This window comes from Eriocheir sinensis, chromosome 70 (genome assembly GCF_024679095.1).
Source record: "Eriocheir sinensis breed Jianghai 21 chromosome 70, ASM2467909v1, whole genome shotgun sequence".
Lineage (NCBI taxonomy): Eukaryota > Metazoa > Arthropoda > Malacostraca > Decapoda > Varunidae > Eriocheir > Eriocheir sinensis.
This window is the reverse complement of record NC_066578.1, coordinates 2152852-2179856: the sequence shown is the minus strand read 5'-3', so window position 1 is coordinate 2179856 and position 27005 is coordinate 2152852. Positions and strand designations below refer to the sequence as shown.

At 43.7% G+C, this 27005-nt stretch overlaps 3 protein-coding genes and 1 long non-coding RNA gene across 5 annotated transcripts in view; 2 read left to right on the top strand and 2 right to left on the bottom strand.

Moving 5' to 3' along the window:
- LOC126988711 (uncharacterized) overlaps positions 1 to 1737 on the bottom strand; it is a 51020-nt gene extending 49283 nt beyond the window's left edge. Inside the window, exon 1 of one of the 2 annotated variants that reach the window (XM_050847071.1) lies at positions 1569 to 1737. In XM_050847071.1, the coding sequence (XP_050703028.1) occupies positions 1569 to 1607 (39 nt within the window). In that variant the 5' untranslated portion in view covers positions 1608 to 1737. Of the gene's footprint in view, positions 1 to 1381; positions 1430 to 1568 lie in introns of those variants that run through there. The other variant, XM_050847072.1, reaches the window with a different exon arrangement.
- Positions 1 to 14029, top strand: part of LOC126988716 (uncharacterized) — a 91893-nt gene extending 77864 nt beyond the window's left edge. Inside the window, exon 3 of the long non-coding RNA XR_007742480.1 lies at positions 13257 to 14029. This is a non-coding gene — a long non-coding RNA (uncharacterized LOC126988716). The remainder of the gene's footprint in view (positions 1 to 13256) is intronic.
- On the bottom strand, positions 4504 to 20714 carry LOC126988712 (decapping and exoribonuclease protein-like). The gene is made up of 9 exons (XM_050847073.1): positions 20554 to 20714; positions 14036 to 14129; positions 12963 to 13132; positions 11219 to 11352; positions 10907 to 11017; positions 10446 to 10597; positions 9904 to 10111; positions 7520 to 7655; positions 4504 to 7258 (listed from the first exon to the last, which is right to left on the bottom strand). Exons 1-9 carry the CDS (start codon positions 20590 to 20592, stop codon positions 7061 to 7063), a joined length of 1242 nt encoding a protein of 413 aa, XP_050703030.1. The 5' UTR covers positions 20593 to 20714; the 3' UTR covers positions 4504 to 7060.
- A 2529-nt stretch (positions 20715 to 23243) lies between these two features.
- Positions 23244 to 25396, top strand: LOC126988713 (beta-1,3-galactosyltransferase 5-like). The gene has a single exon (XM_050847074.1). It carries the CDS (start codon positions 24020 to 24022, stop codon positions 25211 to 25213), a length of 1194 nt encoding a protein of 397 aa, XP_050703031.1. The 5' UTR covers positions 23244 to 24019; the 3' UTR covers positions 25214 to 25396.
- The last annotated feature ends 1609 nt before the right edge of the window (positions 25397 to 27005 follow it).

Sequence of the window (27005 nt, the reverse complement as noted above, 5' to 3'; positions counted from 1 at the left end):
TGGGTCCAATGCTACCAGTTCGGCTACCGCTCACCCTATATATATATATATATATATATATATATCTATATATATATATATATATATATATATATATATGTATGTATGTAGTTATGTATGTATGTATGTATATATATATATATATATATATATATATATATATATATATATATATATATATATATATATATATATATATATATATATATATGTATATATGTATGTATGTATGTATATATATATATATATATATATATATATATATATATATATATATATATATATATATATATATATATATATATATATATATATATATATATATATATATATATATATACACACACACACACACACACACGTCATTTTTTCGTGTTATATATTTCGCCGCATTCAAGAACGTTTTACGCGACTTATAATATAATAATAATTATTGTAAATGGACTTTATTCACGCCTCCGTGGAGCGGTGGTTACCGTGCCTAGGTGTGACTCCGCGGGCCTGGGTTCGAATCTCGGCCGGGTCAGTCGGCGTACGTGCTGCCCACCCAGCGGTTCATCTTCTCTTCCGGGCTGTGGAGTGCCAACTTGCCTGATGGGCAAGCCTCCCATAACCCACTTGGCCAGGTGGGGTACCTCTTTGGTCGACTGGTAAAGGAGTAGCTCCCCCGTTACGCTGGTCGCGGTTTCGATCCCCGGCGCCGGCAAACCTATCCTTGTCTGGATTAATTTCTCGTGTGTTTCGTTACACGCAGACGACGTGTGTGAGTGTAGAAAAGAGTAAAAATTCTGGCATTTCAGCTGGTCGATAAATGGGTATTTGTGGAAACCTTGGGGAAGTGAATAGTGGTACTATCGCACTTCACACTGTCCCTGTTTCCCGAGGTAGAGAGTTCCTAACTCCCACTACAGCCTCCAGGGCCAGTGCGACGGAGATGAGCACCGTTGCCACGCGCGGCTATACTGTATGCTCCCATCTTCACCATATTCATTATATCAGACGCCTTTCGGTATACCTCTGCTCGGGTGTCGATAAAAATCACTTATTACCGTACTCTAGTGAATGATGGAGTCAGTGTCCACTTAATGCAAAACACATTCAAAAGTGGAAAAGTTCTGTATAGAATGTCTTCCGCTCCACCGGATACATATCTGCAATAATCGTCCGGTAATGGTGAATATCGGGAGGAAAAAATAACTTCCTGATGATATGTCGCTTAAAAACGATTCCATAAGTCATGATAACGACTGATACATCCTATGTCATGGGTGCGACGTGTTTGCACACAAGCTGGTGTTTTTATTCTTGATTAATTCCTAGAGCAACACAAAGCAGCATTCATCGGGTACAGCAAAGCAAAACCAGGCGAGGTGGCACCGACTTGATTGATCCGAGCCCCTTCTGGCACTTCCATAGATGGATAGGGGAGCCATGACTGTATATGGAACCTCGTCTATCCCTCTGCGTATGCAGGAAGTTACGTTACTACTTGCACAGAGAGGCGATCACAAACACTACCCATGCACAACTGTTGCTGATGAGGACAATTATCATTCTCCGGACCTTACCCTGTGGCGCCAGTTGTCTCGCGGGTAATGTCGTTCCATGTTGTGAGACCTGCGGCTGAATGGGCTGCACTGATAACGACGAACTGCTGGGTTGGTCCACTACACGAACACTACACGTATACTCTGCTTGGGTGGAGCTCAGGCAGTATATTCACGCTATACTATGAATCACACACACACACACACACACACACACACTCTCATGCACAGTTACCAGCAGTGCATCCGCTCACAAATTTTATTCACGTATTAGCGGATCTGATAAACATTTTGCACTTCACGGCTGCTTTGTATAATCACTGTCCTTAGTGTTAAATTAGAAACACTTAAATTTAAGTTCCCGGATGTTCTTCGAGAGGCAAATAATCAGCAAGTGGTGCTGACTAATCCGAGCCTGCAGTGTGCCAGATGTACGACGATTATCAGGCATCAACGACAAATTTACCCCTGCCATTACGTACCATTTTATATTATCATACGAATGATTGACGGTTTATTGTTGCAAACGTACACAACAAAGGAAAAAATATTTGTCCGACACTAATTTTTGGTTTTGAAACCTCGCAGGACATTAGATTTAATTGGTTATTGTATTTGTTATAGGCGATGCATAGTGTATATATATCTGCAACGATATACTAGTCTATAGACTCTAACTTGAGCCCTGTGGCTTGGCCCGGGGAACCCCCCATTTTTTTACACATTTAGCGATGACCTGCGCATGGCTATCTGGCTCACTGTTAGTCTGTACGTTATCTATTTATGAAATATATATATATATATATATATATATATATATATATATATATATATATATATATATATATATATATATATATATATATATATATATATATATATATATATATATATATATATATATATATATATATATATATATATATATATATATATATATATATATATATATATATATATATATATATATATATATATATATATATATATATATATATATATATATATATATATATATATATATACACCGCTACCAGGCGGTGGCCGAACTGGTAGCGTACTGGACCCACATTCGCCGCGTGATGGACGACGCGGGTTCGAATCCTCACGCTACCACTCGGATTTTTCAGTCACCGCCGAGTGGCTTAAAACTACCCACATGCTGTCCTGAAGACCACCCATCAACCCGGACTCTAGAGGAAGCCGTCCAAGCGAATCAAGAACGAGTTCCGGGGGCCAGCATGAGCCAATGCAAGATGGCGCCACTATAAACACTCGCCTGCGCCAGAACGGGCTTGGCCGACCTGGGCCGACCATCAGGCCCCACCTGGAAGAAGCCTTGGGCCGACCATCAGGCCCCACCGGGAAGATGCCTACCGGCGCAATAGGCAACAACGTAAAAAAAAAAAATAAATAAATAAATAAATAAATAAATAAATAAATAAATAAATAAATAAATAAATAAATATATATATATATATATATATATATATATATATATATATATATATATATATATATATATATATATATATATATATATATATATATATATATATATATAATACGACAGCATGGTGCTATGAATGGCTTGGGATTTGAGGGAAAGACAACGACTCTGTAAACCTTCCATTTCACTTGGCAACGTGGCTCATGCGACGTTGCCGCCTGAGGGACCTTGGTAATAGGTGCCACTGCACCAGGCTGCACTATTCACCAGAGGTGGGCGCGGACTGAAAAATCAGTAGTGCGGGTGCGGTAGTGCGGTACTTTTTCCGGAGTAGTGCGGGTGCGGTACTGCGGTAGCGGTATTAAATAAAAATAAAAAAAAATAAAAAGTGCCTATCCTGGCTATCCAAACAAAGGAAACATGCTTAAAATAGTACAAATGGCTTAATTTACAATAGATTTTCCCAAAATAAAAGCAATAAGTCAAACAGCTACAAATGCAGCAAGGGGAAGAGGAAAGATCAGCGTCATGTGAGAGAGGAGGAAGTGGGGGGGGTGGGATTAAAGGAAGGAAGGAGGGAAGGAAGGGTGGTGCGACCTTGAATAACAGTTGCAGTAGCCAGGGAGGAAAGGTAGGGAGGATATGGGGGAGTGAAGGGGTAGTGGAGGAGGGTAGGAAGGGGAGGAATTCTCCGACGTTTGAGCGAAAACGAAAGATTACTAATATAGGAAAGTCATGACGGGAACAGTGTGAAACATTATTCAAACTGTTAAGCATATTAAGACAAAACACATCAACTGGTAATAGCGAGACATCAACCGTTGGAAAGCGCTAAGCACTGGCATCTCAGGCCACAGCGAAGCAACAACGTGGAAATTTGAATCAAGGAGATAATAATAATAATAATAATAATAATAATAATAATAATAATAATAATAATAATAATAAATTATTATTATTATTATTATTCCGCCACTTAGTGATGGTTGAAATTGTCAGCGTCTTGGGGTGGTACTTGAACCTGGTAAAGTAAAGATAAAGTTGGGGGCATACGCTGTAGCAGCGCGTGGCCTCGGTGCTCATCTCCAAAACATTGGCCCTTGAGCCTGTGGTGGTAGGGAGCCCATTACCCCGGGACACAGGGCCAGTGTGACATCCGGGTTATCACCTGGGTCATCGGTATGTATTACCAAGTCTGCACGCAACGAGCACCAAGCCACGCACAACTCTAGCGTATGCCCCAACTTTACTTTAAGCAAGTAGATTACCAGTAGATTGTTTGCTTTAGGATATAATGGATGGTTAGTGCACCGAACGTTAACCCTGATACCATGTCACAGCGAGCGGTAGATAGGATAATAATTATAATGACTGACATGGAATAAACCAACGTGCATAGTGGTGATTGTAGTGCTGAAGACTAACTAATTATTTTCATTGTTATAGAAAATACAACAACAACAACAACAACATAATAATAATAATAAGTGATAATAAGAATAATAATGATAAAATGGTTTTATTTCGCTGATGTATATAATAAAACTGGAATACAGTACAAGGAGTGTAAATTGTAATGCTGTCTGAAAATATTGGATAGCGATTACTGATACTTATGAACTAATTACAAACTTTACTATGTATATAATATGTATGTTTGTATATAACACGCCAAAACCTATGTGCCAACAGAAGGCCCAGCCACGTGAACCGCTCCCACCACACAGATCCACTCACTCAGGCAAAGCTCTTTCTGTCTGGCGGTGGTGACAGACCTCTTGGGGTGCTCCACCCTACCCTTCATGCCGAACACGGCGTGTCGCCGCAGCACAGCCAGAGTTCATCCCATCCCCGCTAAATAACTGGGATGGGCTAGTCCATCTGGGGGGCACAGAAGTCTCATAAGGTTGTCGTTGTGACAGACCTTTTGTTCGTTCATGAAGGGCAACAACAACAATATCAATTGCCACAGTTACTCTGCTAAGCGGTGGTGGAGGTGGTTGCTGTGTAGTGTCGTCAGACATCCTCGTGTCCTGAGACATCCCATCCTGAATACATACATGAATTTCGACACGGTACTGTGTCTTTCGTCGACAGCTTGTCGGGATCTATCCCACCCTAGTTTATTTATATTATTGTAAAAGCAAATGGTGACGTATGTGTATATAACTAGAATATCAACCATCACTTCTTCCTGTGACCTGTTCCGCTTTGCATTGCTTTTTAGGTCCTCCTTGGTACTTTTTTACACTTAGATGCTTCACTTAATTACTTTATGATGGTAAAGATTGGGTTCCACGATGCGAAGTTAAGGATGGGATGTCTCACGAAACGGGATGGCAGACAACACCACACCAGTCCCGCATTCCGCAGAGTTCTGGATGACGCAGCTTTGAATCCACCGCTGACCACCGTCGAGTGCCCTAACACTACCCACATGCTGTCCTGAAGACCACTTATCAACCCATTTAAGAATACTAAGCTATTATTTTGCATTTAAGAAATTGACTACTTTTATGCATTTAGGAAACTAGGCTATTATTTTGCATTTAGAAATACTAAGCTATTATATTGCATTTAGGAATACTAAGCTATTATTTTGCATTAAAAAAAAATAGGCTATAATTTTATGGTGACTTTTTTTTCTTAAGAGAAATTAATATACCTCTCGTGAACAATTACATTTATCAATGATGCGTTTTTAATGGATACTGTGCTATATTGGCTATCATCTGGCCCAATTTATAAATGTTTATAAGCGAAAAAAGCCTGATGGTCTGTACTGTTTTAGTATAGGAGGCGGTGGCTGAGTGGATAGCGTGACGGCGCCGCATCTAGGACGACGCGAGTTTGCGCCCCGCCCGGTGTCACAAGCCGGGATTTTTCAGTCACCATCGAGTGGCCTAAGACTATCCACATGCTGTCCAGAAGACCACCTATCAACCCGGACTCGGACTAGATTCTAGGATCCAAGATGAGCTCCGGGGGGGCAGCATGAGCCAATGCAAGATGGTGCCACTATAAAATATTTGCCTGCGCCACAACGGGCTGGGCCATACCATCAGTCCCCTCCATGCAAGCCTGCCGGCTCCATAGGCGGAAAAAAAAAAAAAAAAAAAGGGAATTTGTCATTTTTCAGTTTTTTTATTTGTAACATTTTCAATTAATCGGGATCTTTATTCAATTTTGTTTACCTTTACTCAAAGTTCACCATTACAATATTTAACATAGGGGTCACGGTAATGCCCTGGAGAGTCTCAGGGGGTAAGACGATGAAAAAGGTTAATAACCACTGCCTTAGGACATACATCAAAATATCAATATATTTGGTATTTTCCTTATGCAATGCAATATGCTGCAATAGGAATGATTGGAACTTTTACAAGTGTCCATTTTGTTACTGCTAAAGAAGCATTGATATTGTCATGCATTTATTCCACCTTTGGCGCCGGTCTTTCTTGGAGGGTCCTGATAGTCGGCCCCAGCCTGTTGTAGCTCAGGCAAATGTTTTATAGTGGCGCCATCTTGGTTGTCTCATACTGTTCCAAGTAGCTCATTATTGACCTCTTTTAGAGAGAAATTTAGAGTCTGGGTTGATAGGTGGTCTTCTGGACAATATGTGGGTAGTATTAGGCCACTCGGCGGTGACTGAAAAATCCCAGCATGTGGTACCGGGTGGGACATGAACCCGCGTAGGATGAGGCGTCGGCACGTTAACCACTCAGCCACCGTCTTCCCCGCCCCCACCGCCATAATGAGGTATGTTCAGAGTTGCCAGCCAGCGGGCGTCACCACCAATCACGTCTGTGGGCCCACGAAGTTTGAGCTATTCTTTCAATTGTCGTAAATTACCTGTGTTTCTCTGGGACTTGTAACAATCACACTTCAGTACAATAAGTGATACTGTTGTTGATAAAAATGTAGTTGATCATTCTCGTTGTTTTACTTACTGGTAGGCTATACGAGGGAAAATGAATGACCGTTCTCAAGGCTGCCTATATGAGACATGATATTTGGTATGTTACCCTTAGTTACTACCATCGCTTCAGTTGCTCTCTCAGTTTTATGTGGCGAAGAGCTGTTCTTTGTACCAGTCGGGTAAAAAGTCTTCCAGGTTAGGACTGCTGGAGTGGAGGATCTTACGGAGTTCGGCAGACTTCTCAAAGCGATGAACCACGTCAGGTTCCGCGACCACCTTTTCTTTGACAAAATTGAGGAACTCGTCCAAGAAATTGATGCATACGGATGGTTCCCACATCCCCTGGAGAAAGAACGAGAAGTCAGAATTCCGCTCAGGACTTTTTGAATGCTAATATTTAAAGGGTAATTGAAGTTTTTGCTACTGTCTTCACAAATGGAAAACTCAGACAGTCCGTCATTTAAAGTGAAATAATTCTTGACACCAATCCTGGATCATGTAGGCACTTCACTACTGAATTATATTCTCAGTCAACTAATCTTGCCTGGTAATGTGCTGACCTTTCTAAAACAAAAAAAGCTCAAAGAAATGTTGTAACCTCACCTGAGCCAAATCAGGCATGTCATCTGTTTGTAACATCTGCAGTGTGTACACCACTTCATCTGCGTTCCTTTTGCCTACCAGAAGCCGTGGGACACCTGTTATCTTGTTTTCAATCCACCATTCGTTTAGGACATACCTGCAACAAAAGCAATGCACGGAACTAATTGGCGTGGCATACATTTTTCGTTCTCACATTGTTTAGTGAACCATATTTATTTTTCAACTCGTGGTGTTATAATATTTGCTATATTGTTATAGCTGTACTGCTGCTAGTTTTCATGCTGAATAAACCTTTTACTGAATAAGGATTGCCATTGCTTTTCTGTGCATGAATATGCAAAGCCAATGTTTCCTTGTCTATGACAATAAATGAAACATGGAAGGAGAGGGCAGTGCAGGCCATTGCTTTTCTGTGCATGAATATGCAAGGCCAACGCTTCCTTGTCTATGACAATAAATGAAACATGGAAGGAGAGGGCAGTGCAGGCCATTGAGTTAAATCAAGATAATCTTGAGAGGTAGAAATGTAACATTCAGGTAAAGAGAGATGCAGGACATGTTGGGAGGAGGATGCTGAGGATGGAGCTGCGAGGGAGGAGAAGGTCAAGGAGGAGATTCATGGACGACACAGAAGAGAACATACAAGAATGTGGAGTGACGGAGGGACGCAACAGATAGAGATGGAGCGATAATCTTCTGTGGCACCTCCTGAAGAAGACAGGCTGAAAAATGATGAATTCTGCCCAGCTTGACCTATACCTCTGAACACCAGAAAGTTCTCAACCAACAAGGATATGTGTAGCTGAAACGAGTTACTTGAGAGCATGTGGTTGAAGATAGGATGACATAAGGAATATTGAGGTGTAAATCAGATTTAGTATGGATATCAGAGCAAGAGGTATAGTAAGTAGTAGAGTGAGTAAAGCAAATTAATTCATTGAACAGGTTTGAACAAGTCTCAAGAATCCAGAATTCTAATAATGTGAAGAGGATCCATGAGAGTCAAACAGGAACACAGGGTCTAAGGCACTGGTAAGTCGGCATCATGCATATATGGAATGTTTGGTGCTATTGCTGCTCAGTTTTGTGTCACAATGTTCTGTCTCACTGGTGGCGCTCGGGTGACGTGCCGTTGGTCAAGAAGGTTCCTCGCGCTGTCTCCGCACCAAAACAGCCTGACCTTACCTAAACATTGCGACACGAAACTGAGCAGCCATTGCACCATACATTCCACCCATCTCTATATGCATGATATCTACATACCAGTGGCTTACAAGAGTATGATAGGGAGCCCATTGTTTTGGTGGACGGATAGGACTGGGGAATACATGAAGAAGAGGTGGGGAAGGGGGGCAGGAATGCTGCAAAAAGGAAGCTAATAAATAAAGGTTCTGCTTCGGTCACCTCTTCACGAGAAATAGACCGTGGGCCATATGCTCAAAAGGTATATCCCTCACGCTTGTCCGCCTCTCTTCATATTAACCGCGGAGAGGCTATGCTCAAACGCCTAAGATACACAACAATCGCTGTGGAAGGCTTAGGATTTGATTTGAAGGGTGGTCGACCCCAGTCTGTTGCTACTTTATTTAGTCAAATGAGGCTTATAAGATGTATTAAGCATTCTTTCATTTGCTAACCGCTTTCCAAAATAATTTCAAGGTGGCATAAGCCTTCTGAGATACGAAACTTACCATAAAAAAATTCCCCGATATAACAGTAGCCTCTTGTGGCGAGGGATGGCATCCTCAGGCGTGCCTACAGCAGCAGTGTGTGTTAACATTTATTTTAAGACCAGAAGTCGAAATAACCACTCCTTCAGATATAAAACCCATTCAATATCAAATTCGATTTTACCAGATGCTAGAAAGCAAAACACAGCCATGAGCGAAATATTCAGGCGACGAAACATCTCATGTTGCCTTCAGCCAGTGTGGGGCTGTTCATGAGGTAGATACCGACCCGGGTACATTCGTCACTCAGTGGTCATAAATACCCTTGATAAATACCATAAGTACGTAGTCGCAAACCTTAAAACCTACGAGCAATGGGTAAAATGGGTTTTTTTCCCGCGGCCGGCAGGTGCCGTGTCTGGACAGTTGGCACCAAACATTAACTCTCATTCCGGAATCCCGAAATAGAAAAAAAGAATCGCTTTCACTAGGAAAAGCACCTCTTTGACAGTTCTCCAGGTGGCCGCGTGTGGCGCTGCGTGTATAGCCAATGCCGTATCTTCCCAGGTGGAACACGGTATACTCGTATGAGCTTTAGACATGGAGATGCTTTAATTTGAGTTTTGAATCTCCTAATTGTGGAAAACAGCTTTAATGCAGCGAGGTATTACCATCATGGACCGAGAAATCACAGCAAAACCAATGTATGTTTACCTCCTATAGATATTATCAGCATGTTGTTTGGTCGAGTCCTTCCGTGCTTTCAGTCTCACAAAGCTGTTCATGTCCCTGAAGTCTTCTTGGTGGCGTGTTGGGTCTGCTGCATCGATGTGTGCGGAGAGGAGCAGCGACTTCCCGTTCAGGTCCAGCTGCAGCACACACTGGAACTGGCAGTCACCTTCCAGGACACCATTGGGATCCCCTGAGAAGGGATGGAGGCATGAAGTGAGTTCGTTTGTCTGGCTGAAGCAGTTTTGTCATTCCTACTTCTGTTTTATATGAATCAAGTTTATGAACCTACCCCAGTAATGGATTTCTACACTTTATTGCACTGTTTTCATATTTCAACTTTATTTTTGTACTTTTGTGATTTCTAATTCCCTCACTCCATCTCAGCTGCGAGGTAATTTTCATACTTCCATATGATTTTCAATTCATTCATCCTACTCATAATGCTAAGTTTGCGCAAATTTCTTTGGGTGCGGCATCAGGTGCCAAGAATATAGCAACATCCAGTGCTACAAAGCTGTCCGTACCTCCCGTCATGTACTGTTCAAACCTATGCCCGTAGCGGGCTCCCTCCTGGATGGCCCCCTCCTCCCGGTTGGCCCCCTCCTCCTGGCGAACTCCCTTGCTGTGTTTCTTCTGGTCTAGATTTTCCTTTGTCATGTATATCGTTCCCTTGAAACTGGCAACGGGAATAACAAAAGACATGTGTTATGGATAACTGCATATCAGTAGTTCAATAGATTTCTTGAGTAGCACAAAAGGAATCAAGAAAGGGAAGTAGTGCAGTGGATCATTGATGATGAGTGTTATGCTTAAAGGCGATATGAAACAAGATTACAGGAATTAAGGCATACTTAGTAATGGATTGGTCGTCTGCTTAACTCTGTTCATCTAGATATACTCGCATCTTTATCTTGTTTTTGGTACAGTAATAATATTGTGTAGTATTGGTAGCTGATTCATGTTTAGATTAACCATATTTACTCACTATTTGGCATAAATCTTCCACTGAGCATTGAAGTTCTTAGGATGTTGTGCATACGGGGCCAGCATGAATTTCTTGAGCATGCTATTTGAGCACACAAAATCAGCCGCCAGTCTGAAGACACATCATGAGGAGCGTGTGGGGAGGCAAAATTAAACAATGAGTTATCACTAAATTCTCCTTTTCTTTTCTTTATTAACATTAATGCAGACATGGGAAAAATATGTGACCAATGACCACTAATGTTTAGGAATACATTTTCCAGTTAAGCCTCACAATGAAATCAAACGTGCTGCTGAATAGGCGACGACTAACCTGTCAGGCGAGTCTTCAGCTTTTAGTTTTTCCTGGTTCCGAAGAATCCATTGAAGGCGACGCCCTATCCCTTCACCTGACCTTCCTGTTCCGTAATTGCCTCTCTCCCAGCCCTTTTTGAGGTCTATATCCACCTGAAAAATGGAAATTATGTAGCACAGATGTTCGTCTTACCAACAGGGATGTGTGGGGTGATGAGTTCTTAAAATTACGTACTTAGTAATGAGTTTTATGGCAAATAATGAGTGCCATAACTTGAAGTTAACTTGCAGTGCCTTAACTTACAGTTCATTATTATTATTGCCATTATCATTATTATTATTATTATTATCATATTATAATAGTGATGTATGCACTATGATGTAAGTATTGAACTTTAAAGGTGAGGTGGAGGCATACAGTAAGCTGCACTCTGCCTCGGGGCTCATCTCCATTCAACTGTCCCATGACTCTGTGGTGGTAAGAACCCATGTACACTCACAACAAAAAGTTCTCGAACACCTGGGCACAATGGATGTGAAAATGAATCGATCGCGGCTAGTAGCCTCGGAATGGTTGCTACCCCTGATTGTGATGACGCATCTGAATCCATTACTGTATAATTATGATGCGTTTCAATCCCATGTTGATTTCATGGTCGAAGTAAGTCATGCTCACATTAGTCTCAGTGGAGACCTCACAAGACCGGCGCAAAGTCATTATTATCCTCACACTGAAGGCCTCAGTTACCGCCGAACAGCACAGCGGATTGGTGTGTCCATCTCTACCGTATCACTGTGGGCCAGCAGATATGTAGAAACTGACACCACTAGTGACACGCCTTGAAGTAGACTTAACAGTAAAATCGGTGCAGGTGGTTCATACACTCATTATTAAATAAATACCTCCCATCCTCATATATCTTACACTAAACTAAGCTGTAGCAGTATGTGGTTTACGTATTTATTTTGGCAGATAATTTAATTTTGCATAATTTTACTGGCAATTATACTCAAACTACCACCTGGAATTATCATTCCCTCATATGAATTGGACTGTGACGTCCGCCACAGCATTCAACCTGACCGATAGTCCTGAAGCAGAATGGGTTACAAAATAATTTTATTCACTCGGTGGTTCTAAATTAGCACCAGAATAACGTAAATCTACAAACGAAAAAACATCCTTGTGACGAGGATTATACAACGGTTACTTAACGGATACATTTTCATCGAAATCAAGCGACAAGGCTACCAGTGCGCATGTAATACTGAGCCATTGGCACCGCACTCCTTCACACAGAGCATTTGTACACAGGTCTACTGCCCGTTCTACACAGGGAGAGGAGTCTCACAACTCTTCGTCCGTGGATCTCAGAATGCATAGTGCTTAAAGCATTTGGGAACTTTTTCTTGAGTGTACCTTCCCCTGTGTTTCCCCAGCAACCCATTCGTCAACCAGTCTATAAGACAGGATTGTTTTGGCCTGGGAGGCGGATAGAGACCACAGGACTCTTTGGCTCGACGGTTATGTGTCTGCAGCTTGTCTCGGGGGTTCGGGTTCGAATCCCAGGCTGAATGTTTGTGGGAAAAGAATTATTCTCCCGAAAAGATCAATTACTCGTGTGTTTTGTGACACTTGAAATAGTGTGTGAGATAATGATGAGATAATGATGGGAAGTGAGTCCCATCAGAGGGTGAGCTGCGAGCACGGGTCACTCCTCAAAACACGCCGGGAACACCCCGTTACCACTCTTGTGTCTTGCCTCCATGAATTCGCCGTCCGGAATGTACATTTCGCACAGTTTGGGCATCATGGAGTTGTTGAAGATGATGTTCTTTTCTTTGTCCACAGAGAACGACCCCAGCACGGTGGGCGGGGGCAGAAGTGGGGCCTCCCTCTCGTACCTTGAGGCGTTCAACACGGGGAAGCAGTCTGGAAAAGGCAGTGAATTGAATATTAGTGTCAGTGTATCGTCTCCTCCACAACCAGTAGGAAAGGGAAGTAAAATGATCCCTGCTCCATCTAGCGCCATCTCCCATAGCAGCAGTCTTGAAAGGTAAAGTAACAGCCCCATAGTCTCCAGTGTTCACTAAGGTTATTCTAAATACTATAAGGTTACTCAATACAATATCCGAATATGTGCTTCTGTAGGCTGCCTCTCCAGTAGGAACTGTTTTTCAAGTTAACCCTTCGGTGCACCTCCACCACCTCATAGTATGCAGCAAGGTATAATACTGTCATCTTAGTTTGAGAAAATACCAGTTAAGGTTAAGGATGTTGAGATGCACAGATTTTTATGGTTTTCATTATCTGTATTTTAGTCGGTCTCTTAATGGACTGAATAGTTTTTTTGATCGAAAAATTCAAATTGCTGATGAAATGAGTTAAACACGCTGAATAATAACAGATGGTTGTGGCGACATTTTCCGTACGTTTCAGCTGGGACCGCTCCTACTCTCAGACCGCTACACCGGCCCACTAGTCAGAGCTTTCTCAAGAGGTAGTTACTGGATATTAATTGTGGGTATATCCCAAGGGAGGGCAGCCCATGATGTAACAACACTCCATGGGAATTATGGCTTTCTTAATACACCTGATTAAAGCCTTCAGTGTGAGCCGTGTCTAAAGAGAAGTACAACCAATCCCACCAAGGGTTGCCCGGCGGCCTTCAGGTGTAGGGTGCATTATTTCTTTAGCTGTCTGCATCGGGATCTTCCGCTAGTACTGAGAATCAATGAAAATATGAATACACGAACACATGAATAGTAATAAACCTCAGTAACCTCTCCATCTTTCATGCATGCTCTAATATAGGAAAACAAGACTTATCCTCACTGGGGTCGTGCTCTGCAGCTCTGCCCCGTCCTCGTCCTCGTCCTCGTCCTTGAACCAGCCTCCCTTCTTGTCCGCGCTCAGAGTCATCGTCGCCCTGCAAGAACAAAGATTTTCCACCATGAACCGCGATCACTCTCCTGCCTACCACAACGCTGATCTTTTTAAGGCGTCGGGTCAGTCTTCATCACCAATAATGTGTCCGATTTGTCTTTCCTGACCTGTTCTCCAAGGCGCGGTTTGTTGGCTTTGTTGATTATCTTATTTCACAGGATAAATGAGGTTGCAAATGCTGGCTTTGTGAAAATCCAGCACTTTTAAGAAACTCTGTTCTAAAAATGGAACTGAGAAAACAAACTAGTCGCACAACTTAATGTATTTTAATATGACGTTTAAACAATCAGACGTAATTGTCAGCTCACCTCTTTTTGTGGTGCTCGAGCAGCTTTTTGTTACCCAACCCAAAATGTTAGCAGTGTGGCGTCAGGGTATCTAATAAAACAATGAACAGCTAGAGTAATACCACCACCTGGCTAACTATGGATGATTCAAGAAAGTAGGCTGCCACCAGTCTAAGATATACATTCATACCTCGGTTTACGAGTGTTTTGATTTACGAACAAAAAATCACAAAAAACTTGGTTTACGAGCGGTGACTTGGTATACGAGCATCCTGTTCGTACAAGTCTTATTTATTTATTTATTATTTTTTCTTTTAATTTGTCGCCATCTCAAGGATGGGGACGGGCTATATAGAGGCCGTCAGGGTCAAGCGCGTACGTCCAACCGAGGAGGGACTACAGGCCCTTGCCGGGCAACGGCTCATGAAGGGGAGGGAAGGATGCCGACAGACCGACTCTATTGGGTGACGTCAGCCTAGCTGACCAAGTCGGTCTTTCGACTTTCGGCGTGTCTCTTTGTACAAGTCGAAGACGTGAGTGTGAGTTCCCTTTGTTTGCCGCAAGACGAGAGTGCTCAAAGCGGAAAACAATGGGAATAGTCTCAGTTAGGATTACCACCTATTTTTATATAAATATTTTTTGAGATATGGGACACATTATTGGGATTTACATTATTGGGGAAATTTGTTTTGGTTTACGTGTTTTGGTGTGCGAAAAAAATTCCGGAACTAATTAAAATCGTAAGCCGATGTATGACCGTATACTATAACTCGTAGGACAGCCCTCAGACATAGACTGATTATAGGAAATGATTAATAAAAACAATTCAACAACTTTTTACATAAAGAGATGGACCCTCGTGACTGAAGTTAAGGAGGGTGGCGTTGAGAGGTGAGTGTATATAGGGATGACCGAGTATGGATCTAGTCTGATAAGGATGAGAGGCTGTGGAAAAATAATTTACTTTCGCACTTCGCGGGTCACTTGACAAGTCATGTACATAGAAAATCAGACCACACAGACCCCATGGTCCTGAGTTGGTGATCTGTCCTTGAACCCAAGTGTTTCTACATCAATCAGATGGCTCCAAAATTTGCTTTTCAACTCTAGTATTAAGTTGAAGGAAGTGTCGGTCGAGGTTGTTTTTAAAGGAGTCATTCGTGTTACACTGAACCACTGAAGGTGGGAGCTTATTCCATTCTCGCACTACAACGTGGGTGAAGATAAATTTGGTGCAGTCTGAATTTACTTGCCTACATTTAAGTTTTGTGCCATTATTCCTCGTTCACAAAGTGTCATCGATCATAAACAATTTTGATTTGTCCACATTTGCGAATCCATTAAGTATTTTAAAACATTCGATCAGGTTTCCTCGAAGGCGACGTTTCTCAAGGGAGAACATGTGTAGTGCAGCGACTAGCCTGATGGGGTAGCCTCCCATAACTCACTCTGCGAGTGGGGTACCTCTTTGGCCGACTGGTTAAGGAGCGGCTCCTCCGTCTCGCTGGTCGCGGGTTCGATCCCCGGCGCCGGCAAAACCTTTCCTTGTCCGGATCAATTTCTCGTGTATTTCGTTACACGCGGTAGTCGTGTTGGAGCATAGTAAAGAGCAAATTCTGGCGTTTCGCTAGTGGCAAGGCGGTGGACATCCTCTCCTGTGATTCTGTTGTGTCTCCTCGAGTGGGTACCAGGTAGAGTGATGGCCCGTGCTCTCCGAAGAGTTCATAGAAAATGGGAAATCTCAACACAGAAATTAATCTAAATAGGAATAGGGAGCCGTGTAATGCAGCGGCTTGCCTGATGGGCGAGCCTCCCATAGCTCACTCTGCGAGTGGGGTACCTCTTTGGCTAAGTACCCGCTGATCGCGGGTTCGATCCCCGGAGCCGGCAAAACCTTTCCTTGTCTGGATTAATTTCTTGTGTGTTTCGTTACACGCAGAGGTCGTGTGGCTTTTCACATGTTAGAGGTAGACATAGATAGATGGAAAGACAGATACAGATAGAGATATAGAGATTTAAATAGACATTTCGAAAAGGTCTTGAGGTCTTGGACGTTTTTTTTTTTTGTCGAAATCCTGTAAATCTTGGATTTTTAAAGGATTTTCAAAGACAGAGAAAACAAAATATATGCCTATTGTATCATCCTAACAATGTAAATTGAAAGGGACGTATATATAACTATCAAGATGTTTTTCATCGTGTAGAATAAAACAAAGAAATCTTGGTCCAGCAACTTTTGGTGGAATTTTCCGTCTCCACGACAGGACACAGACATGTCCTGTTCACGTAATCTCTTCGCCGCCTCGCCTGCACTGAGTTGCCAACTGGTATATTCATTACTCAACAAAGCAAGCGAACAGACTCAAGGCCAGTTAGCACAATCGCAAACAGGCTCCAAGCAAAAGTTTTTTTTTTTTCTTTTACAAAGGAGACAGCTCAAGGCCACACAAAAAAAGGAAACTAATAAAAAAGAACCCGCTACTCGCTGCTCCTAAAAAAATAAGAATCAAAATAGGTGCACTACATTTGTTCGCCAGTCTAGCACATTTTGGTCACTCCCATTTGGCAACACTGCGGCAGTGGTTCTGAGAAAACCCTTGTGCAAGTCTCTCTACACTCTACACACACACACACACACACACACATACACACATATATATATATATATATATATATATATATATATATATATATATATATATATATATATATAAAGTGAAGAAGTACAAGGGAAAGATTTATTCAGGATGAAAACGTATTGTAGGACTTAACTTGGAAAAAATGTGACTGGAGAGAGAGAGAGCGAGAGAGAGAGAGTAGCGGATCCAGGGGGGGTGGCCACCTGGTCACGTGCCCCCCAAAAATATTATAATTCGTAATAACGGATTAATAATAATGATAATGAATATTATTATTACCGAATTATTATTAACATTATTCTTAAAATGCATAAATGAATGTTTATCTACTAGTTCGCGTTAACATGTTTTAAAGCTAAAAAGAAAAAAAGAAAAAAAAACGTGAAATATTCCCCCGAACAAGTATCTACAATACAGTTTATTAGGGATGGGCAAGTACCGTTAATTTGAGTACCGGTAGTACCGGTACCGAAAACTCAAGTACCGTTAGTACCGGTACCGGTACTGGTACCCAACGGAGTTTTTTTTTCTTAATGACTTCTGATGAAATTCCCAAACAAATTTCCTGTAAAGAAAACTCTCTCTCTCTTCCTTCAACTTAATATCAACTAAAGTAGAAATGCAACGTTTAGGAGCCTTCTGATTAATGTAAAATCACTTAGGTTTAAGGACAGACCACCTAGTCTGTACCATGGGGTCTGTGTGGTCTAATTTTCTATGTAAATCTATGTAAATCTCTCTCTCTCTCTCTCTCTGAATGAAGTGAATATTTATTTTTTCGAAAAAAAATAGCATGTATAGTTATTATGGATGTACTCGATCATAGTCTAATAACAATAAAAATATTTATTAGCAACCTAAAAAAGAAAAAGAATCGGACATGAAGAATTATCCAGTAACTCCAATAAATAAATCAAATAATAAAATAATGGAAACGGGAGCTGTGATGGAAACGGAAAGCAGGACAAAATGGTGGGAACTTGGGGAGACGGTCAGCGGGGCAGTGACTCAGCGTCTACACACAGGGCCCATACCGCGTGATACCACATGGAGGCGGGCGGGCGAGCGCCGAGCGTCACTAAGATCCAAACGGTACCGGTACTAGCGGCAATGCGCAGTGCCGAGTGATCATTAAGCTTCCCGGAACCCAAGTGATCATGATGCTTCGCGGTACCAGTACCGATACCAGTTATCGGTACCAGGTACCGGCGATCACTCGCCGGTACCTGGTATCGATAACTGGTATCGGTACTGGTACCGCGAAGCATCATGATCACTTGGGTTCCGGGAAGCTTAATGATCACTCGGCACTGCACATTGCCGCTAGTACCGGTACCGTTAGGATCTTAGTGACGCTCGGTGCTCGCCCGCCTCCATGTGGTATGAGCCCTGTGTGTAGACGCTGAGTCACTGCCCCGCTGACCGTCTCCCCAAGTTCCCACCATTTTGTCCTGCTTTCCGTTTCCATCACAGCTCCCGTTTCCATTATTTGATTTATTTATTGGAGTTACTGGATAATTTTTCATGTCCGATTCTTTTTCTTTTTTAGGTTGCTAATAAATATTGTTATTGTTATTAGACTATGATCGAGTACCCACTACCCATATCACCGAGATATCCACTCACTAAGTGGTGATCTCTCTCTCTCTCTCTCTCTCTCTCTCTCTCTCTCTCTCTCTCTCTCTCGCCTGCTACACCTCCAATATTTAATCATCTTATATAATTCATCATGCAATTCTTTATAGCCAGAAACTCTCGCCAAGGGATTCAAACTTTTTTCGTTCGTGCTTTATTGGATAAATGATTCTCTCTCTCTCTCTCTCTCTCTCTCTCTCTCTCTCTCTCTCCTACTCACCTCCAATATTTAATCATCTTATATAATCCATCGTGCAATTCTTTATAGCCAAAAACTCTCGCCAAGGGATTCAAACTTTTTTCGTTAATGCTTTATTGGATAAATATGATCTCTCTCTCTCTCTCTCTCTCTCTCTCTCTCTCTCTCTCTCTCTAAAAGTTAACGAGTCATACGAATTTAACAGTGGCAAGTAAAAAGAAAACGAAGTCTTGGGTTAAAAGTTAGTGAGTCCCATGAGTCTTTAGAAAACGCTAATATATAATGTTATTGTTATTAGACTATGATCGAGTACCCACTACCCATATCACCGAGATATCCACTTACTAAGTGGTGATCTCTCTCTCTGAATGAAGTGAATATTTATTTTTTCGATAAAAAATAGCATGTATAGTTATTATGGATGTACTCGATCATAGTCTAATAACAATAACAATATTTATTAGCAACCTAAAAACAAAATCGGACATGAAGAATTATCAATAAATCCAATAAATAAATCCGAGCAACTGGTACCGGATCCGAGCAATCTGGTACCAGTACCGTACCATTTAGCTGGTACCGTTAGTACGGGTACTGGTACCGGTACCTGCCCACCCCTACAGTTTATTCACGCTCTGTGAGTTTCGCCTCGCTGACATGTCTAGTACGCGTATCGGGTGGGTACTGGACTAGGGGGGGCGATGCTGAGAGAGCTGCGGCCTGCGGATGGTCGCTTTTGATGTACAAAGACTACCTCTTAATAAATGATCCAGTCCTGGGCCTGGATGATTTATATGATTGTCACTGAATCCAGAATGTGTAGATCACGTTGGTATTCTGTACCTAAGAGCTCCTTGCCAAATACTGTACTTAATACATATGGACAGTGCTCACAAAATTATCCTGTTACAAAGAAATTATTACTTATTTATGTCACTTTGCTCATTTCATCTGCTACAGCTGAACAAAATTTTTCTACACAAACATATTAAATCATACAGACGGCTAACTATGGATGAGGAGAGACTGGATGGGCTTGCAAAATTATACATTCACCGTGAACTAACTAACGGTGATCTGATCGAAAATTTTGTTACGGCTAACACTGATATATCTAAAAAAAAAAAAAAAGAAAAAAAGGAAGAGGAAACTTTATTCTGTAAGGTGTACGTCACAACACACACACACACACACACACACACAATGTATATATATATATATATATATATATATATATATATATATATATACGTGTATGTGTGTGTGTGTGTGTGTGTGTGTGTTGCGACGTACACATTACATAATAGTTTCCTCTTCCTTTTTAACATTTAACACTTTAAAACATGTTAACGCGAACTAGTAGATAAACATTCATTTATGTATTTTAAGAATAATGTTAATAATAATACGGTAATAATAATATTCTTTATTATTAATCCGTTATTACAAATTATATTTTATTTTTTGGGGGCACGTGACCAGGTGGCCACCCCCCCTGGATCCGCTACTCTCTCTCTCTCTCTCTCTCCAGTCACATTTTTTCCTAGTTAAGTCCTACAATACATTTTCATCCCGAATAAATCTTTCCCTCGTACTTCTTCCCCTCCCCCCTGTCTGTCTGCCATGCACAACTGTTCCGGACCTTACCCTGTGGCGCCAGTTGCCTCGCGGGTGATGCCGTTCCATGTTGTGAGACCTGCGGCTGAATGGGCTGGACTGGTACCGACGAACTGCTGGGTTGGTCCACTACACGAACACTACACGTATTCTCCGCCTGGGTGGAGCTCACCGTTGCCAGATTATCGTACTCTGAGGCTCGTATTTACCGGTTTCTGAGCCATAGCTATTGCCAAAAGCACCAATAATTAACCATTTTAACGATAACTATATATTAAGGCAATTATTGGGGTCGAGGAGGCAGTTTTGGGGTCGGAAATAGGCAAACATAGGAGGCTGAGTACGACAATCTGGCAACGTTGGACTGGAGCTCAGGCGGGCAGTAACACACACACACACACACACACACTCATGCACAGTTACCAGCAGTGCATCCGCTCACAAATTTTATTCATTTATTATCGGATCTGATAAACGTTTTGCACTTCACAGCTGCTTTGTTAATAATCACTGTCCTTAGTGTTAAATTAGAGACACTTTAAAATTTAAGTTCGCGGATGTTCTTCGAGAGGCAAATATTCAGCAAGTGGTCACGTGGCGCCTAATTGGAGCCTGGGCAGTCAGTGCAGTGTGCCACATGTGCGACGATTATCTGGCATCAACGACAAATTTACCCTTGCCATTACGTACCAATGATTGACGGTTTATTGTTGCAAACGTACACAACAAAGGAAAATTATTTGTCCGACATTAATTTTTGGTTTTGAAACCTCACAAGACATTATAGATTTAATAGGTTATTGTATTTGTTATTGGCGATGCATAGAAAGTGTATATCTGTAACAATATATAATATCAATCAATCAATCAGAAATGAGTAATGCGCAAACATCCCCAGTTCAGAGGAGTTCAACATAAATGACCGGAATAATATGGGAGCAAAAAAATGATGTGCAGTACTAGCACATAATTAATCAGAGAATCAGTTTGTGTATGTTAGCCTGCGTTTATACACGTACCGCTTGTATTCCTTGAGGGGGAGGGATGGGACGCTCCAAAACCTAGATCATGGGTCGACACTCCACCGGCAGTGGCTGTGGCCTAGCTATAGCTGTGATCGATTGGCTGGCACTCGTGGGCGCCTTTGCCTGCGTGGACAGGGGAAAGTTTGGAAAGTTTCGTTTAGTCGGCGCAACATCTGTGGTCATATGCCGGAGAGAGACAGAAGGGGAAGGAATTATAGGAGAAGGGAACAGACCCCAGGAGACGGGACACAACCCCCGATTAATACCTGGTACCCATTCACTGCTGGGTGGACAGGGGCGTAGGGTATCGGAAAAGCCGCCCTAATTTTTCCACTCCGCCTGGGAATCGAACCCCGGCTCACTCGGTTGTGAGTCAAGTGTGCTAACCACTGCACCACGAAGCCCCTGCGTGGACAGGGGAGGCCGTGCTGCCAACTGCCAAGGATAAATGTCAAAAGTTCCTGGCTGGTGTGGAAAATGTCATAACATGATAACTTATAATGAAAATAATGTTAAGAGAGAGAAAGAGATATGTTGTTGTTCAACTTAATTGTTGATTTGTCCTCCCTAGGGGAGGGCACGGGCTGGTGAGCCCGTCAGAGGATGTTGCCAGATTTCAGAGTTTATCGAGGAGGTGGGAATTCTGCCACCACCTCTGCCAGGGTGTAGTCTAGGGTGAAGGGCTCACTCGCTCTGCTGCTGTCTGGGGAGCCGTGTCGTCGTCAGGATGGATGGAGCTGTGGGCCGGGTGGATGCAATGGGGTGGTGAGGGGGCACTCCAGGATGTAGTGCCGCAGAGGTTTCCGGGTGGCTTGCCAGCAGTGGGGGCAAGGTGGGCTATCCTTGTTTGCCACCTATATAGCTCCTCGTAGCAGGCAAACCCGAGTCTAAACTAAAGCCTCTTGGCGGAGGGTGATGGGGTGAGAGGCCCTAGGAGCTGAGATGGTAGGGAGGCTCAGACCTGCCGGCTGCCACACCCTGCAGGGTGTGGCAGGTCTGAGCCACTGCAGACAAAAATTAAGCCTCTCCACTTCCAAGTGACGGACTGCGTCGGCGGCATCGTGTATCCAGTCCCCGTCAGGAGTGGCTTGTGGTGGTCTCTGGAAGGCATGAAGCAGCTGTGTGGAGACTGTGCCGTGTGGTTGCTGCTTCATGAACTTCCCAACTGCAGTGGATGTTCGGGCCAGGATGCGGTGGTGGAGTGATGGGAAGCCACTTTCCAGGCGAAGGTTGGTCAGGCGGGTCCATGGCGGGGCTCCTAGGATGACCCAGAGAGCGTCATTTTGAGAGAGAGAGAGAGAGAGAGAGAGAGAGAGAGAGAGAGAGAGAAGTAGCCTTTAGGGAGGGAGGGTGAGCCTCCCATAACACCCAGTAAGGGCGGTAACTCTTTGGCCGACTGGTTAACTGTTAAGGAGTGGCTCTCCCGTCTCGCTTGTCGCGGGTTCGTGTGTATCGTTACACGCTGTGTTGGTGTGGAGGTCTAGTGATTTGGAATTTAAGGGGAGTGTCTCAGGTTGCTATTCTCACACGTTTCCGCCTCCCACGTTAACTATTTCCAAGGGGCCAAAAAGGAGATCAGTCGAGTTCTGATGAGTGTAATCTTAGGGTCGAGTTCTAATGAGTGTATTCTTAGGGTCACGGTACAAAAGAAGGGTCAATTTACCTTAAGGCGTTACGAGTTACGACTCTCCAACGGGTCACCTGTACAACAAGAGCAAGGGTGGGCAGGTGGCAGCAGTCACCTGACTCACACTCAGCGCATTGTATTTCACGATACCTGACCCAATTAAAGGTGTCGCACCCACACGGAAAAACAATATCCAGTCATGCCTATCATAAAGACCGTTGCTCACTGACGTTTTAGGCGTTGATAAAGCTGATCTGAGTGTCGTGTTTTGGATTGATTTGTCGTACGTCTGGGAACGCAGGTGACGGGCGGGCGGCGACGCGGCCCTCAACGCCAAGTGGAGGCTGGTTGACATTCTGGGCCACGCGTGTGCTTGCATGTTCCCTTGTTCCCCCTGAACCCCTGCAGTCGAGGTGTGTGCTGCAGCGAGGCCCGGTGACCACTGACCACAGCCGTGTGTCTCCCTCCCCTGCCAGCACAGCAGCCCGCCTGCCCCGTGTTGTGTCCTGGCCGCTGTCTCCTGTGTTGATGTCTCCCGTGTGCTGGTGTGTGTCTTCCAGGGGCGCCAAGGAGTGGTGTGCAGCGGCCGGGCCCATGTGCTGCTGAATACTGAACACCTACAGCCGCCGCACATAAGCCGGGCCGAGGCGCCCCCTTGAGGGAGCTCTGCCCCAGGCCCCGGGGGACACCAGCCGACAGATCATGTCCTCGGGGCAGAGGTTGATGTTACTGTTAAGTGAATGGGTGAATCAAGGTGAATATGCAGTGACTGGCCAACGGGACAGTAGCGTGTGGCTGTGGTGTTGGTGTCCGTCTGGTGCTGTGCCTTGGCTAAAGGGAGAAAATGCTAAAAGATGATTTTTACTTGTGCTGCAAAAGTGAAGGTCAGTGGCCAGCGATGGGCAAGCCCTTTGGGTGGTGGGTGGTCCGCAAGGCCCTGGTGGTGTCCGGGGTGGTGCTGGTTGTGTTGCTGGCCATGGGTGTGTGGCAGGACCTGCAGGCAGCGGCCTCAGTGCGTGCGCCACCACCCCTTAACGTCAGTCCACTGTATCCCTCGCACATGTCACTCCTTGACCTGCCTCACTTCTCCTACGTGATCAACAACAACATCTGCGGCACCGGCAGTGTGTTCCTGGTGGTCATCGTGCACACTCACCCTGCCAAGCGACGGGAGAGGGATGTGATGCGCCAAACTATGCCCTCTGAGGATCTGGAGGAGCTTGGCATGCGCAGGGTGTTCCTCCTGGCCCGCGCTGAGTGGGATGACCAGCCGCAGTACAGCAAGACACCGCAGTGGAGCATTGAAGAAGAGAACGAGGAGCACCACGATGTTGTGCAGGGCAACTTTAAGGAGCATTACCACAACCTGACCTACAAGCATGTTATGGGCCTGCAGTGGACGGCCCGCTATTGTCCCCAGGCAAAATTCGTCATTAAGATGGATGGGGATATTGCTGTTGACTTGTATCAGTTCCGGAACAGGCTGTGGAGTAGATATCAGGAGCGGCATAATCTAATTGTGGGGCTCCTTCAGGTGGGGGCACGGGCGGTGCGGGACAAAGCCAGCAAATGGTATGTCAGCGAGACCTACTACCCTGGCAAGTTCTACGTGCCCTTCATCTCTGGCTGGGCGTACGCCATCACTGCCGATGCCGTTCGTGCCATCATCAAGGAGTCGTTCAAGTTGCCATACTTCTGGATTGATGACGTGCATGTGACGGGGACGCTGGCAGAGCGGGCTCACGTCAAGCGCGAGGGCATCAACGGCTTGTTCACCATTCACTCAGACCACTTGCACTGCTGCCTAGAGCTTCCCGGCAGTGCTGATTACTACTGCGACTACCTGGCGGGCCCAAGCGAGGGCGACCTGGACCTGCTGGCGCGGGTGCTGCGCCATGCCAGGACCTGCTACATTGATCCCTGCCAGCGCCGCACCCCTGAGGCCAGCGTGGCCAGAACTTGTGTGCGCGTCAAGCCACCGGGGCCAAAACCCCTCCCTGCCAAGGGCCACGGGGAGATCAAGCGTGTTTTCAGGTGACTGAGGCACAACACAGTGGGCAGTTGTGGCTGTAACTGAGCACCAGCTGGATGACTTGATCTTCATGGTGCACATAATCTTTATCATGATTCAGCTGTGCAGTGAATCTCCTTCACACTTAAGTCATACATCTGGCATTACATGAGCTGTTTGAGGCCAAATAAATCTTTTTGAAATGAAGAACTGCTCTCCTTTTATCTGTGTAGGGTGTGAGGTGGTCAGTCAGACTGAACTTTTAGAAATGTTAGATGCATATTCATAAATGCATTTGGGAAGGGAGTCGAGTGTCTCAGTGGGTGTGGTGAATGGCTCACAATTAAAAGGTTGGAAATTGAATCCCAGCTCATCGCAGCTTCTTGGTGAGAGACAGCACTCTATTGTAGCTGTGGCAGAGCAAATTAGTTTAGCTACCTCGCTCAGGAGAGTCTTTAATCGTCTTTTGGAAAATAGGGAAGAGGATGCAGCATGTTTGATGGAAGCATTTTATTTTGTGTATTTACTGAATACATATATGCATACGTCATACCTCGGTTTACGAGTTTAATTTGTTCCGGAAATTTGCTCACAAATCAAAACACTCATTAACTAAAACGAATTTCCCTGTTTAAACCAATGGGTCTCCCATTTATGTGTCCCATATCCCCAAAAATATCAACAAAGATAATTTTACATTTGATTTTTTACAGAATAAAAGTAATTTTAATAACAACTAGCAATGATAAATGATATAGTATAATAATAATATAAGTATAAAATAATATAGTATTATATATAAATAATATAGTGCTGAAAACACAGATCATGTACTAGAGCACAAATGTATGCGGACAGGAGCGTGCTGTGCTACCTCTGCAAGTGTACAAAGTGGACTAAGGCAGTGTCAAACTGGGCATTTTCATCTAACTGTTGGAGCAACCACAGTTTCCCCTACAGCCAACCGGGAGAGTTGTTGGAATGGGTAAACACGCCTGTCCTCTCGTCTCTGAGGCAATGATCGTACCCACAATGGCTTCTTCCTTCCAGTTAGCTGTAGCAACAAGTCCATAACCACAACAGCCCTTAGTTTGGCAAACGGCGCCATGTGGATGCAGGGCGACTGGTTTGTTTACGTCGTGGATACAGACAACCGACCTTGGGTGTATGTGATGCACACCCAGAAAAGTTGAAATTGTCTGTTACGCATACCGTTACGGTTGGAGAAAAAAGGCCCAGTGTGATACCAGCTTGAGACCCCATTCCCATTGTTTTCCACTCTGGGCGCTCTCGTCTAGCGGCAAAAATCGAGAACCCACGCTCGTGTCTTCGACTCGTACAAACAGGATGCTCGACATTGCTCGTAAACCAAGGCATTTTGGTTGATTTTCTTTTGCTCGTAAATTAAGATGTTCGTAAACTGTAGCACTTGTAAACTGAGGCATTACTGTATGTTCATTTAATGTTGAGAAGAGGTGAGAGAGAGAGAGAGAGAGAGCCTATTGATATTCTCATGAATTCCACCCAAAATTTTGTTTCATGCACCATTTACTCAAGAACATATGGCCTACTATTTTTTAAATCTCCATCTGAACATGTGTTGCATGGATGACCTCACTCCAGCAAGTGAGCAGATTGGTAAGGCAGCTCCTACTCCAGATCAGTGTCATGAATCACTCAGTGTTCCATCGCTTCCATTCAGCATATCAATGATTTTACAATGCCTTAAGGGATGCAGGTCTGTAGTCAAGGGCTATATATTTCTTGCCTGTTGAAAATAGAAGTGCTATTTACTCTATTTCGGTCTCTGGTACCTTGC

What these genes read in the sequence shown, in the direction of transcription:
- LOC126988712 (XM_050847073.1), bottom strand. Translation starts at nt 20,592, where the DNA reads ATGGAACGGCATCACCCGCGAGGCAACTGGCGCCACAGG. An exon ending in TGGAAGATTTATGCCAAATA is followed by an intron (nt 10,598 to 10,906) that starts GTGAGTAAATAT and finishes TCCCGTTGCCAG; the next exon opens with TTTCAAGGGAACGATATACA. An exon ending in ACATGCCTGATTTGGCTCAG is followed by an intron (nt 7,259 to 7,519) that starts GTGAGGTTACAA and finishes TTCTTTCTCCAG; the next exon opens with GGGATGTGGGAACCATCCGT.
- LOC126988713 (XM_050847074.1), top strand. Translation starts at nt 24,020, where the DNA reads ATGCTAAAAGATGATTTTTACTTGTGCTGCAAAAGTGAAGGTCAGTGG.